This window comes from Protopterus annectens, chromosome 1.part2 (assembly GCF_019279795.1).
Source record: "Protopterus annectens isolate FY-2018-M chromosome 1.part2, PAN1.0, whole genome shotgun sequence".
In the NCBI taxonomy this organism is placed as follows: Eukaryota; Metazoa; Chordata; order Ceratodontiformes; family Protopteridae; genus Protopterus; species Protopterus annectens.
This window is the reverse complement of record NC_056727.1, coordinates 819,508,213-819,521,447: the sequence shown is the minus strand read 5'-3', so window position 1 is coordinate 819,521,447 and position 13,235 is coordinate 819,508,213. Positions and strand designations below refer to the sequence as shown.

The 13,235-nt window shown below is 38.0% G+C and overlaps 1 protein-coding gene across 1 annotated transcript in view; it reads left to right on the top strand.

Annotated features, from left to right (window-relative positions):
• RYR2 (ryanodine receptor 2) overlaps nt 1-13,235 on the top strand; it is a 6,224,161-nt gene that overhangs the window by 6,122,779 nt on the left and 88,147 nt on the right. Inside the window, exon 104 of the mRNA XM_044059048.1 lies at nt 2,286-2,337. Coding sequence (XP_043914983.1) covers nt 2,286-2,337 — 52 coding nt within the window. The remainder of the gene's footprint in view (nt 1-2,285; nt 2,338-13,235) is intronic.

Genomic DNA, 13,235 nt, shown 5'->3' with positions numbered 1-13,235 from the left:
GGTTCCGTTAATTTGAAATTAATGGAACCAGCAGAGGAAAACAGGCTACCAACTTTAACAGAACCAGCAGAGGAGAATGGGCTACCAACTTCTGTAGCTGGCAAGTTTTCCTTCAGCTTAGGAGTTTGGTAACCAGAGCCCACGTAAAAGTTCTGTATGTGAAGGTTTTTACTATTGAACAGCATCGTTTTACATACGGCTAGATGATCTCCGAGAAGTTCCGTCAAAGCAAAAAAGAATCTACTCGAAGAAGAAAAAGGAAAGAAAGGTTTGATTGTATATAAAAGGGCTGTCTTTCACTCTAACCCACATCTGATGAAGTGTGATGAAACGAAAGTGGATTTTCAAACAGCGTTAATGGAGATGGAGTGTTTTTAGTGTGAATTTTTCTTTAATAAAACATTACATATACTGGTTGCCTTCGTCCGTGGCTTTATTGGGTCGCTTTCAGTGCACCTTTCGTGGTTTTATTAGTTTTCTACAGTTGCTTGTACTTGTCACCTTCCTACCCTCCCTTGCATTTGATAATTTTTCTACTGTCTGTTGTATTTGTTAGATTTATACCAGCTCCTGTCTGTTAGCTTTCTATAGTCCCTTGCATTTGTAATATTTCTAATGCTCATTGTGTTTGTTAGCTTTGTACTGTTCCCTGTATTTCATAACTATCTATTCCACCTCTTATATTTATGTTTATATTTCTTAGCTTTCAACAGTCCTTCAGATTTGTTAGCTTTCTACCACCCCTTGTATTTTTTAGCATTTTTCTGTCCCTTGATTAAGCTTCTGGTCTTGAATGTCATTACACTATTACATTTTCTGCACTATATATTTGTTCATCCCTTGAACATTCTGGTAATGTGAAATAAAAACATCATTGCAAAGAAAATACACCTTCAATTGATTTTATTTTGAATGGAAAGAAATTAGCAAACTGTTGAGAGAATATTTTAACTTTTTACGGCTGAGTAGGATCCCTTTTGCAGGCCATGAAGTAGTACTTCTATTTATATGTTAGATTTTTTCTGAAGCTGACTACATAATCTAAGAACTTCAGGTAGATAGGAACTTTTTGTAAATGTATTTACCAATTGTTTTTTGGTGAAATTTGACTGGTGTAATAATCATTTATGTCTGAGTCACATGTTCCTGTGGCTAAGTATTACCTATTAGATGGAATACAGCTTCTCATCACTGACTGATCACATGCTAATTTGTATCATTTACTGTTTAATTAAATAGTTAATAATGACAAATATAACACTTTCCCATTTAAAACTGTTGGCTTGTTATGTTATTTATATTACCACTGAAACAATTACCATGTTGTGTGGAAAAGTAGTACAGTCCTACAGATCTCAGCTTTTTTATAATAGGACAGGAGTTAATATTCAAATAGTCAAGAAATCCTCTATATCATTCCTGGAGTATTTTGCATTTTTTTTCAGAAAAGGGCATTGATGTGATGACTAGCTGTGTGCAAAGATACAGATGATCAAAAATGACACTGATAGTGAAATTGGGAATTTCTGTTTCCTTGAGAAATGTGCACATGGAGCATATTATGTAAGAAAATGGTAGTGCAATTGTTTTGCCCCTTCAGAAGAGGAAAGTTTGAATTCCACTTCTTTGACACACACGCAAGTACAGTTTGACAAAATAATCACTGCCTGGATAGCAGTGAGATAAAATGTTTTAATTCTGAATATACAGTAGACTCCCTCCTATCCGGTCTTTCTTTAACCGGCCTCCTCTTTAAATGGTCATCAAATTTCTGTCATAGCCCTAGCAAAAGATAACAGAGAAGAACAAAACTTCTGCCTCCTCTGGGCCAAATAATGACAGACATTTGAGTGTTAGACTTCATACTCTTTAGAAAAAGGCATACACAAATCCTGTTAGTCTAGTTGATTTATAACCTATAAATGCTATTTTGTATGCTTTTTCTGATTAACCAGCCATTTGTTTATCCAGGGAATCTATTGTGTTTACAATGAACACCATTTGCTTTAGATCTTTTTTTCGAAATCAATAAGGAACTGGCTCTTTAAATGCAAGTGAATACAATTCAGCTTTGGCTTTTAATTTTTGAGTTGCTTCACATCCTTAGTCAGAATAAAAATTGATATAAACCCGTTTTTGTAGAAAAAAAAAAACTGATAATGGATTTCCATTGTAGCTCTCACATCATTATTAATACCTCACAGCTCTTGGCAGGCAGTCAGGAATGCAGATGCATTAATCACCATATCAGTTCTTCTTAATTAGCATATCAATTCTTCTTGCAGGTTTTTCCTGATGTACCTTATTAATAAGGATGAGACAGAACATACTGGACAGGTATGTACTGCATGAGTATTTGTTTCTTTAATAGAAATGTACAATAAATATTTCAAATTTTTAACTGAACTGACTAGAGTAACACTTTACTATATTTTTGACAGTTGAAAAAATGTCTGTGTGTGTGTGTGTGTGTGTGTGTGTGTGTGTGCACGTTGGGGGGGGGGTTGTCCTGATAGCTGTACGATATTATGAGGTGGTTAAATAGAATTCTGCATTTGCACTGACATAGACTGGCTTTCAGCAGTAGGAAATTATCTAAATGTGACAGCCATTCATGGATTAAAGTCTTAAAATGTATAACATTAAGAAAACTGATTAGTTTCATACTAAGAAAAATACATGCCATGTAGTATATTTTGGTGAGGTGAGACTAATTTTATACCAGAAACACGCAGCTATACTCTAGCTGTATTCTTTTGATTGTGAACTTTTATCTAACCAGACACACCATGTCATGATTCAAACAATCCAGTGCATAACACAGTAAACAGCATTACACAGTGATAATTGTGTGGATTTCTTAGTGTGCTGAATTAATGGTGCCTAGTGGTGCTGCCTCAGTACAGAATAGCCAGTAGGTGGCATATACAACCAAATTCAGGCTGCTCTGTCCTGTGCATAATCTGTAAAGCCAACTAAATTAAGTGGGTATGAACAGTGTTCATAATGAAGATTTGGTGTATTGGAAACAGTTATGCTGGAAATTAACAAATAGTTTTAAGCAGTACTTTGGCTGATGCTACAGGTGAGCTGTTTACTGAGAGGTGGTATTTTCTGTGTGATAATGAGCATCTTGAGAACTCTCTATCTGCATTCCAGTCTCCCTTGAGAGAAGTGGTGTATATAAACACATTGACAGTTATTGCTTAGTTCTGTGGCCTGATTTTTTCTGGCATAGATACCAATACTATTTTCTAGACAGTAGATCTGAACTCTGATCATGAAGATGTTTATCAATGCTAATTTACTAGGGAGAAGTTTATGTATGTATCATGATAGAATTCCTAGGAAGCCTAGGCAAGAAATCTGATCACTTGTATATAACTTGTTTGATCACGTGTATATAACTTGTCTGTACATATATAAAAAAAAACTAGCTCATATACTTATTTATTTGAGACTATTCTCTTAGGTAATCTAAATACGCTTGATTCAAATTTGTACTAATATGTTTTGGAGTGGAACTTGGTTATGTTACTTTTTATTTTTGTTACCTATGTAATCCATAATTGTTTTGTAACTGGAACTTTTCTCCTCTGGTCTCTATTGAAAATGGGACCCTTGCCCAGCTGGACCAACCCAGTTAGCAAATGTCAATAAATAGATAAATGATAGAGGAACGTGGTGATGGATTTGTCAGTTCCCTTAGAACCTTCAGTGTAGGCCTTCTCTGAGATGTTTCTTGGCCTTTTGTTTGAAGACACTTTTAAACCAAATTGGTCATATGTTTACATGATGGGGATGATGGAGTTCAGTTTAAATAATGGTACCACTTTATCACCTTGAAAATGGCTGAAGCTTCAGTTGTTTGTGTTACTTTCGTTCATTTCATGGTAATGCTCATATATACCTGGATGGGTCTAATTTGGTAGACTGGATTTACACTTACCCAAATGGCAGATTACCGATTACTGAGACAACAATACTGAAATTGAAATAAACCACACCTTCACATTACTGAAGTTTCTAACAGGGAGAGAAAACACTTGGCCAACATTTAGCAAAACAACACACCAAACTATGTCAAACCCACACCCCCCTAACTTAATATATGGACACTGGGATTGCACTAAGTGGGGAAAGGGCAAACTTCCCCATGTTGGCCTAGTGTCTCCGTTCCCTGTAAAAAAAAAAAAAAAAAAAATTAGTGATGTTCAGGTTTAGTTTATTGAAAGTTTGGTGTTGACATCTCCGGAATCTGCAATCTGGGTAAATGTAAATTTGGTCTACGGAAGAAGACCCATCCAAACATATATGAACATTACAGTGAAATGAACAAAAATGACACAAACAACTGAAGCTTCAGTCATTATGCTTCAACAACTCTTATAAGCTCAGATAGTCTGAGCAGCTACTGGTAAGCTGTTGACAATAATTCTCGACACCAGTATGTGTAGTGCTTGAACAAATAGATGAGTTATGATCAAATCAATGATCTGCATTTATGTTGGCAGGCAATGAGCAGATTGTCTCGGCAGCTCATATATGTGCTCATGGGTGTACTCAGTATTTTTCTAACAGAAAGAGCACTCATATATTTGAGGAAATATGATTTATTGTAACTAACTGGCCATTTTTTTTAGTCTTCTATGACAAGATACCTGGCTTGATTATGGCCTTCATAGCCTGGCATTAGTGGTTACTTAATGACATTTTGTGCAACAAATATTTTATCTGCAAAAGGTTTACCAGTGTCTTGGGGATTGCAGTCTTGAGCATTGGTGGCTGATGCCTTTCTGGAACTGCACTGAAAGAATGTAGCAGGTTTTGAAAGATGTCAGATAACCATTTGAAACATCTGGACCCACTAGAGTGAGTCCAGAATTATGGGAACTGAATAAAGTCCAAGGTGCCATTTTTCAGAATATTCCCTTTTCTGTGAGGTATGGCAATCTCACAGTTTATATATATATGTTTGGGGATGTGGAGGTTGCAGGGGGATTTACCCCACCCCCCGAAAAATAATTTTAAAGGGGAAGATTGATTTTTGATATTCGCTCTTTTCCTGTTTTTGTGGTGTTTCTTTTCAACTTGTCAACATTAAGATCACAAACTAGAAAACAGGAATGAGCTGCTACCAAAATGGTGTTTATTAAATACACTCATTTATTGCTTTTGTCCGGATTTTTGGACTTTATTAGAATAAAAGCAAGAAGTATGAAGGTGCTTAAATATCCAAATGTGACCTCCTACTTAATTGATACACAAGATTGGTTAAAAAGTATTAAAAGCAAATGAATAGACTTGTCCAGTCATTCATTCTTAAACACATACCCCTGGATTCAGCAAATGTCTGTGCAGGAATAACTTATTCCTGTACGGAAGGGACCATTCCCATTCCGCACGGCAGAGCGCCATGCATACGTATGAAGGCACGCTGCCATGCTGTAATACGTACACAGGGATGTGTACGAGTGCAGGGGGCATGTTTTATAGCAGTGCTCTCACAATACACACGTCCCCTGCACACTAGAATTGCCATACGGCAAATTAAAAAGAGTGAGATCGCTCATTATACCTCTCAACCTGTTAATATAAGAAATCTGGACAAAGCCATAAGGGGCAACTGCTAAACATTGCTATTACAAACTAACAGGTTTTGCATTAGCATGCATATTGTGAAGAATATGAAGTCTAAAACGCACACCTCTCAACCCGTTAGAGAAAGAAATCTAGACAAAGCCATAAGGGATAACTGTGAAATATTTACTATTACAAACTTATAGAAAGTTGACAGAATAACAGGTTTTGCATTAGCATTAATTTTCTGAAGGGTATGAAGTATAAAACACAAATGTCTGTCATTATTGTCAAACTTCAGTCTGTAATGATCTGCCAGAGAGCCGCAAGTTTATGAAAAGCAGAAAAAGAATATAAGGCAAAAATCCGGACATACTGTGAAAAGTTATATGTCATCAACATTTGCAAAGCACAGCCCCCAACAAATAAATCTTTTTTATTTTCACATCTGCAATAAAGTTTAAGCGTAGCTGCGTGGGTGTGCCCATTGCTTAGCTATGCTTAGCCCACCTTAAACAGCACGAGAAGTTAAATAGCAATAGATATCCAACATAAGCAGTAAGTGCAATAGTGTAGTGGTTAGAGCATACGCCTCGCAACATGTAGTCATTCACAGTTCAAGCCTCACCAAAGCCATATCCATTTTGTATGTGATATCATTACAATTTTAATTTCATTGCATATTTCTGTAGGAAGTAACTTATATTTCTCAACTAGAGTAGTGTATTCAGCCCAGATGTGAGGTGTCATTGTAATAAAGTTGTGAAACCCTCATATAAACACAAGTTCCCCATACAGTATAGTCACATAAGAATACATGTAATGAAAGCATATTGGGGGATGTCAGGGAAAATAAACAAATGTATAATATGTCAGGAATGATGAATCAATCCCATACAGGTGGTGGTCCATAAAATAAAACATAAGCTATGCTAAGCATTGCACAGCTATGCTGACTGGGTGTTAGCATTGTGTAAATATGAATGGTAAGCAATGAGTAGCCCAGCTAAGTGGATTTGCCCATTGATAGGCAGTGCTGAATCTACCCCATTAAGTACTGCCAACCTTAGCTAAGCAGGTTTGCCCAAAGCTTAGCTTAGCTCAGCATATTCAAAACTGTCCAATCACGGCAAAGTGTGGGAAATCGGCCATATTAAACCTCACAGGCAGGAATACAGCTCATAACTGGATGTAGCTCCCCACTGTAGGCAGTATGGCTGGTGTAGAAGAAGGCATGCACTTTCGGGCACAGCGCTGGGACATACAGGAGTCCTAGTTCATGGTAGGACTCCTTGTAAAAAAAATTACATGAGACTGATGCAGGACCAGTACCAGGTCTCCCAATACAATACGAAAGCCTGGGAAAATCTCAATCGTGATCTCACCAGTACGACTGGTATCCCTCGGATTGGTGAGCATGTCCGGCACCACTATGCCAACTTGAAGCAGAAGAGGAGAGAGCTCTTAGAACAGTGGGTCCAAGAAACATGACAGAGGGGTGATGTTCTAGCAGTGTGTAAGTATTCATAGCAATAACTGTTTACCAAAGTCTGGCCTATGTATGTGATGGATAGGTATGTATAAATGTTTCTCTGTCTTCATTACAGCTTCAGCTGAGTGGGTTGTGAACCAGGAAGCCCATGCCAGCAGATTGTAAAGGCTGTGTCGCGAGGCTGGTGAATAACAATCTAGCTTGTAGTATTCATACCAAATATATATATAAAGGAGTTGAATATCACCTGGCATTATTACAAATGGGTATGGTTTCTACTGAATAAAGCAGACAATATTACAGTAATAGTCTCATATAGGTCATATATTAATAAAAATGTAAGTGCCTGTCAAAGTCAAAACTCTGGACTGGTTGTGTTTACTCTGGTATGGTATGATTTGGAAATGTGTACAGGTTATGCATAGCAGCTATAGCTCTGAAAGCATTAAACAACCAAGTTCCATCTGACAAAGTTAGTGCCTGTATAATACATAAGATTAACCAATATCACAAATGTCACACACCAAGATATCATATCTGAATAGTAATGTTGTGTTAACCACTGTTTTCCACACTGTGCTATATGAAAGGTATGTATAGATATGTATATATAAGAATGTTGTAATTACAAGATTAGATCATACAACAAAGAGTGAATGAGAAAGAAATCATTCAAAGAAGACACAGCAGTTTCTCAATAGCTCCCACTGATGAAACACATATTTTTAGCAGAAACAGACACGGTTCAAATCCCGGGAGTGGTAGTAAGCTGTATGCATAATTTCAAATAAGATTTTGTGAAAATGTGTAGAAACAGTCATGTAGTATTAACAAACATTCCCTCCACAGGTCTTCCAGGTAAGAGAAAGTATAAATTAGCTATACGAAGGCTGTAATTATGCTGTGTATAAACATACCACTACCCGACCCAAGGCCATAGTTGTTATAATAATACCTGTAGAGTAATGAGTAGAGCAATGATCATTAAAGCTGTGACCACTGCAAGAATCTACATTTAACTGACATCGCTCTCTCTCCCCCACCTTATCTTCACCGATAATCTAAACACATAAATGAATGGGTATGTTTTCCACCAAACCTACTGTTGAGACATGTGTCCTGTTGTTCAACAAATGTTGAAATGTATTACAATTAATGTTCCCTATTCAAATGCTATCATTGGTGGCCTGTTGCTATCAATGTAACCTGCATGCCAGTATAATGCCTCCTGTGGTTCCATATACACATGTGTTCTGTTTGCTATGCAAATGTTCCAAATCTGTTATTTTGGGTTAATGGGAATTCTCATGCATGCTGTTATAACTAATCCTGAAATGTGTTTACTATTACTAACCAACATATGTTCTAAAACTGCAACACCATAGCAAGTCAGAGAAGGCTGATCCCAGCGGATCTGCCTCTCCTGGCCATGGCACTGGGCCCCAGTACATCTTGGACCCACCCCTGGACCTCCTTGTCCACTGGTCCTGCACCACCTTTGGTTAGAACTGCCTCAGGGGATGGGGCTTGCTCCCCCTGGACACGGGCACATACAGGATCCTGTCACCCAAAGCTAGGTCCATGGTCTGGTGCGTAGTGAGCTCCGCAAGGAATTGGAAGAGCTGCTATGTCAGTTTGAGGGCTGCGTGGTGCAATTAGAGGATCAGCCTGACCCTCCTGCTCAGCCCCCAGCACAGCCACCTTTGGTGCCATGAAAGGACAGTGGTGATTGCCCATGGGTGGGGACCTCAGTCCCACTGCTTCCATTTGGAGGCTTGTGGGCTTCTGATTACCAAACACCCCTCCCCATCCAAGATATTTACCCCCAAATGTCATATACCACCCCTGTATGCTGTCTTGTCTGTCTTCCTACCCAACTTACCTCCCCAAATATACCTACTGTCCTTCTCCAACATCCCTCTGTCAGTTTAAAAAAATCTCAATCTGTTCCCCCCCAAAAATTTGACCTATACATAGCTGTCCATTTTGCACGTGCCCACTGGACACATGTAATCTTGTCTAATTGGCTTCACAACACATTATTGTTGTCCTCACCCCTCTCTCTCAGGGGTTTGAGTGTCCAAATGTACCTCCAAATTCAGTCTATATGCACAGATGTTGCTGTAGAAGAAATGGACAGCTACAGACCTTCCCTACATCCATCCTGCACATCCCTAGGTATCTTTCATATTGTTTTACCCTCGTTGTGCCTCCTTTTTCACCACTTTCCTATTACCCCTTTCATCTTTTCATTTAAAGAAATTAGCACTGGGGTAAGCAGGAGTAAGCAGTAGTAAGCAGGACTAAGCCTGTTTGTGCAGTGCTAAGTGATGCCTACACAGATTAAACACTTTTTAAGACTAACTGTGTGTAGGCATAGTTAAACGGACATTAGAATTGCTGACCGCAGCGCAAACCCACTTAAAAGTGCCTTCATCACACCATATCCAGCAGCCCTTGTTTTGCCCAGCAACAAAATAATCAGCCATCGCAAGACTTGAACCAAGGACCCTGCACACCATAGTCACAACAAGTTACCACTAAGCCATCTGAGATGTAGATATGTCTGATGTTTATTCAAACATATCATGAGGCACAGTCATTAAACAGTAGGGAAAATGTGTATGTGTGTGTGTATGTATGAATATATATATATATATATATATATATATATATATATATATATATATATATAGATGTATCTATGTGTATCTATGTGTGTTTATGTCCTACAACCCTTCCTGTTTGGCATATACTTCTCAGAGGTACAGGCAAACACAGGAGGACTATGGCTGACCTAGTTCGCAGACGACTACAAACTTGAGGCTATAATTGACTCTCCGGCTGACACAGACATTCTCCAAAAGGGTCTCACTGAGACAGAAACCTGGTGTCAAAATTATGGCGTCAAGCTAAATGGCAGAAAGTGCATAGTCATCCCCTTCGGAAAAAACAAAGTACCCACAAGCTACCACATAGGTGGTAGTCCTCTAAATACGGAAGATGTAATAAGGGATCTGGGTACCCAAGTAGATAGTAATCTCTCCTTTGATAATCACATTGCCAAAGTGGTTAGAAAATCCTTTTATGTGGCCCACCTAATCACAAAAGGGTTTGCATCCAGATCAAAAGAGGTCATTGTGCCCCCTCTGCTCATCACTCATCAGACCCATCATAGAGTACAACACCCCATTTGGGATGTACCTTACCTGCAACAGTTGAAAAGACCACATAAGTACCTCACCAAGAGGATCACTGGCCTCAAACAGATGCCCTATACAGCTCGACTGAAAAAACTCCAGCTGTACTCGGTTGCATACCGCCAACTCAGAGGTGATCTCTGCCTGACATACAAGGCCATGTCCAACCCAGAATTTATGGACATGCTCCACCTAAAGAAAACCATATCCCCTCAAGCCACGTGCTCTAGGGATCTAAACCTTGCCACAACAATAAATAGGATGTGCTGGAGGGATAGATGCCTGTACCAAAGACTTTCCATGCTTTGGAACAAGATTCCAATCTACATTAGGCAGAGCTCCTCGCTAACACTCTTCTAGAGAAACCTTGACGAGTAGATGGGAAACAGAAAGTTTATCCCGGGGATCACTTCAGTGGCTGTGCTGGACAGAGGCACAGGGAACTAATCTAAGGGGGCAGCGAAAGCCAACACATTCTGGCTAGGCTTATAAATGCCTTTGGGCAGATAGACTAGTACCTACCTACGAACACATATATATATATATATACATATATATATATATATATATATATATATATATATATATATATATATATACATACATATATATATATATAAATATATATATATATATATATATATATATATATATATATACACACATATATATACATATATAGGAAACTGATGCAGAATAAGGTGAAGTCCAAGACTGGAAAAACTCCCTTATCAGCCTCAATAAATGGTTAATATCCATCATCAAATCCTCTAAAGCTAGCTATAAAAAGAGAATTGCAGCAGATAGTAAAGACAACCGCAAAGTCTTCTATACTTATGTAAAGAATCTCCACGGCAATAACCAGATTTGCTCTGAGCTACTGCACAATGGTACCTCCTATACTGAGACAACAGCTATTGCCAATATACTGGTTTACAGATTCAGTGCTAAATTCCTCCCTATCACCCCCCCCCCCCAAAGTACCAATCACAATACCAGTAGATTGCCAGGCACCCAGGATTACTGCTGCACAGGTTAAAACAGCACTGTCCAAAGCAAAGAATGCAGTTTCTATGAGACCTGACAATATCCCTGACTGTGTTCTGTATGAACTACAGAGTGAACTGGCACCTCACCTGTGTGCCATGTTCAATCACAGCCTCACCTCAGGTTTTGTCCTTACCAAATGGTGCACTGCTACAGTTGTCCCTCTCCACAAAGCAGGAGTGACTACAGACCCTGGGAATTATCTCCCCATTAGCCTGACAACTCTGATATGCAAAGGTATGGAATGCATCATCATGGACCTTATAAACAAAGGTATAGGGAATCTCCAATCTCTGGATCCTACACAGTTTGGTTTTGTGAAGGGTAGATCATGCCTGCTCAACTTGGTCGACTTGTTTAGTCAGTCACCAGAGCTGTGCATGAATGCAAGGTGGTTCATACAGCCTACCTTGATCTGGCCAAGGCCTTTGATACCATTCTCCACTCAGGAATCATAGAAAATACACTAAGCTAGGCATCAACCCCAATATCACTAGGTGGGTTGCAAACTGGCTCGCAGATAGAACCCCCAGTGTGAAAGTAGCTGACTCCAAGTCAGACTGCTGACCAGTAATGAGTGGAGTCCCACAGGGTTTGGTCCTGAGTTTGTTTGTGCATTGGTAAGCATCACTGAGCAAAGCGTACACAACATCCTTACAGCCACTTTAAAGTGCCTTCATCACTCTGCCTATATCTGCCCAGCAACAAAATAAACAGTCTTTGCCAATTTTGAACTCATGACCCTGTACATCATACTCACAGCAGTTAACCACTAAGCCATCTGAGCTGTAAGATGTTGGGATGATTTCTCTAACATATCATGCAGAACAGTCAGTTTACCATAGGGAATGTACAATGTGAAAGCACTAAACATTCAAATGATGTATATGTACATATATATATATATATATATATATATATATATATATATATATATATATATATATATATCTATAAATATATATATATATATATATATATATATATATATATATATATACACACACACACACACACACACACACACATATATATATATATATATATATATATATATATATATATATATATATATATATATAAGTATATATATATATATATATATATATATATATATATATATATATACACACACACATATATATATATATATATATATATATATATATATATATATATCTAAAGAGAATATATATAGAGAGTCCACAGAAAATCAAATAGCCAGTAATCCTACAGTTGCCAACTTTTCAAATGGCCAGAGTCTGAATATTTCCTTGAAATGAGACTTACTGCATTAAAACATATACCCACACTCAATCCAATTGCTATTTACTTTGTTTATGCCATTTCTTATAACATTTAGGTGTTTGAAATACAACTGATTTATGCAACTCTCAAAGAAAACATATGATACATTCTTGGTCCTTCCATCTCAGGACATTTGCCATTTGTCAGTTTTTATCGGCAGGACACAAATGCACAAAGAGAGTTTGTCCCTCTCAAAGAGAGACAGGTGGTAACCCAAAGTAATCCACAAAAAATAAAATACTCTACTGTCTTGGCCATAGCTTTCAAGTAGTACATCAGTAAAAAAAACACTTGTCTTGAAGACAAGAATCAATCAATACTTAATTACAGATTTAATTCAACAGCCTCCAATTACACTCTGTAGTTAACCCCCCTGGGGGAAAAGTATCAATTGTTACAATGTAAATGGATCCTTTACATAACAATGCTTCACTTCAAACTGTACTATCACACTGACAAACAGAACTGTGTGCAAAACAGTAAGCTCTAACCCACCACTGTCCCCATGGTGAAATGTATGAAAATGTACAGCCATATACCTTTATGTTTCTTAGTAATACTCTCACATGTTCTAACAGCCTAGGTTAAAAACATAATACCCCTCCCCC